The 478-nt window shown below is 41.8% G+C and overlaps 1 protein-coding gene across 1 annotated transcript in view; it reads left to right on the top strand.

Moving 5' to 3' along the window:
* LOC103583383 (cytochrome P450 4F1-like) overlaps positions 1–478 on the top strand; it is a gene marked incomplete at its 5' end in the record, with an annotated part of 11,710 nt that overhangs the window by 5,657 nt on the left and 5,575 nt on the right. The window contains one exon of the mRNA XM_008564709.1: positions 424–453. Coding sequence (XP_008562931.1) covers positions 424–453 — 30 coding nt within the window. The remainder of the gene's footprint in view (positions 1–423; positions 454–478) is intronic.

Genomic DNA, 478 nt, shown 5'->3' with positions numbered 1-478 from the left:
GCACCCACCGCCCCCTGGCCTGGGAACCCACACCGAGCCCACTCACCTACCTTTGCAGATTTCCAAAAAAGAAACGGTGCCATCACCTCTGCTTGAGATATAATTCATGTTCATTTTATCTCTAGGTTTCTGTTTTTATTTGAATACCGTCTTTATAATCCGTTAGTGTCTTTTCATGTCATTTATTCATTTTGCGAATTAAAGCATCCAGCTTTGAGAATTTTTAAAAAGCTGGAAGCTTAATCCAAATTTAGCTTGCCATTAGTGCAAGCAGCAAGTCTTAATCGGGATTTTAAATTGTGATGTTCCCGTGATTACTCCACTTTTGTATGTATTAGGGATGATAATTGCCTTTGAACTGATAGATTATCAGACCACAAAGCGCACATCAGAACTCAAGGGAGAGGAAGGCACATCACCCAGAGACTCTGCAGTTTGAGCCGGATGGAGGGAGTAGATGGAATTTGGGTTTGACTCC

The sequence above is a fragment of the Galeopterus variegatus genome, unplaced genomic scaffold, assembly GCF_000696425.1.
Source record: "Galeopterus variegatus unplaced genomic scaffold, G_variegatus-3.0.2 Scaffold22484, whole genome shotgun sequence".
In the NCBI taxonomy this organism is placed as follows: domain Eukaryota; kingdom Metazoa; phylum Chordata; class Mammalia; order Dermoptera; family Cynocephalidae; genus Galeopterus; species Galeopterus variegatus.
Note: the sequence above shows the minus strand (reverse complement) of the source record. Positions and strands in the feature narration are given on the sequence as shown.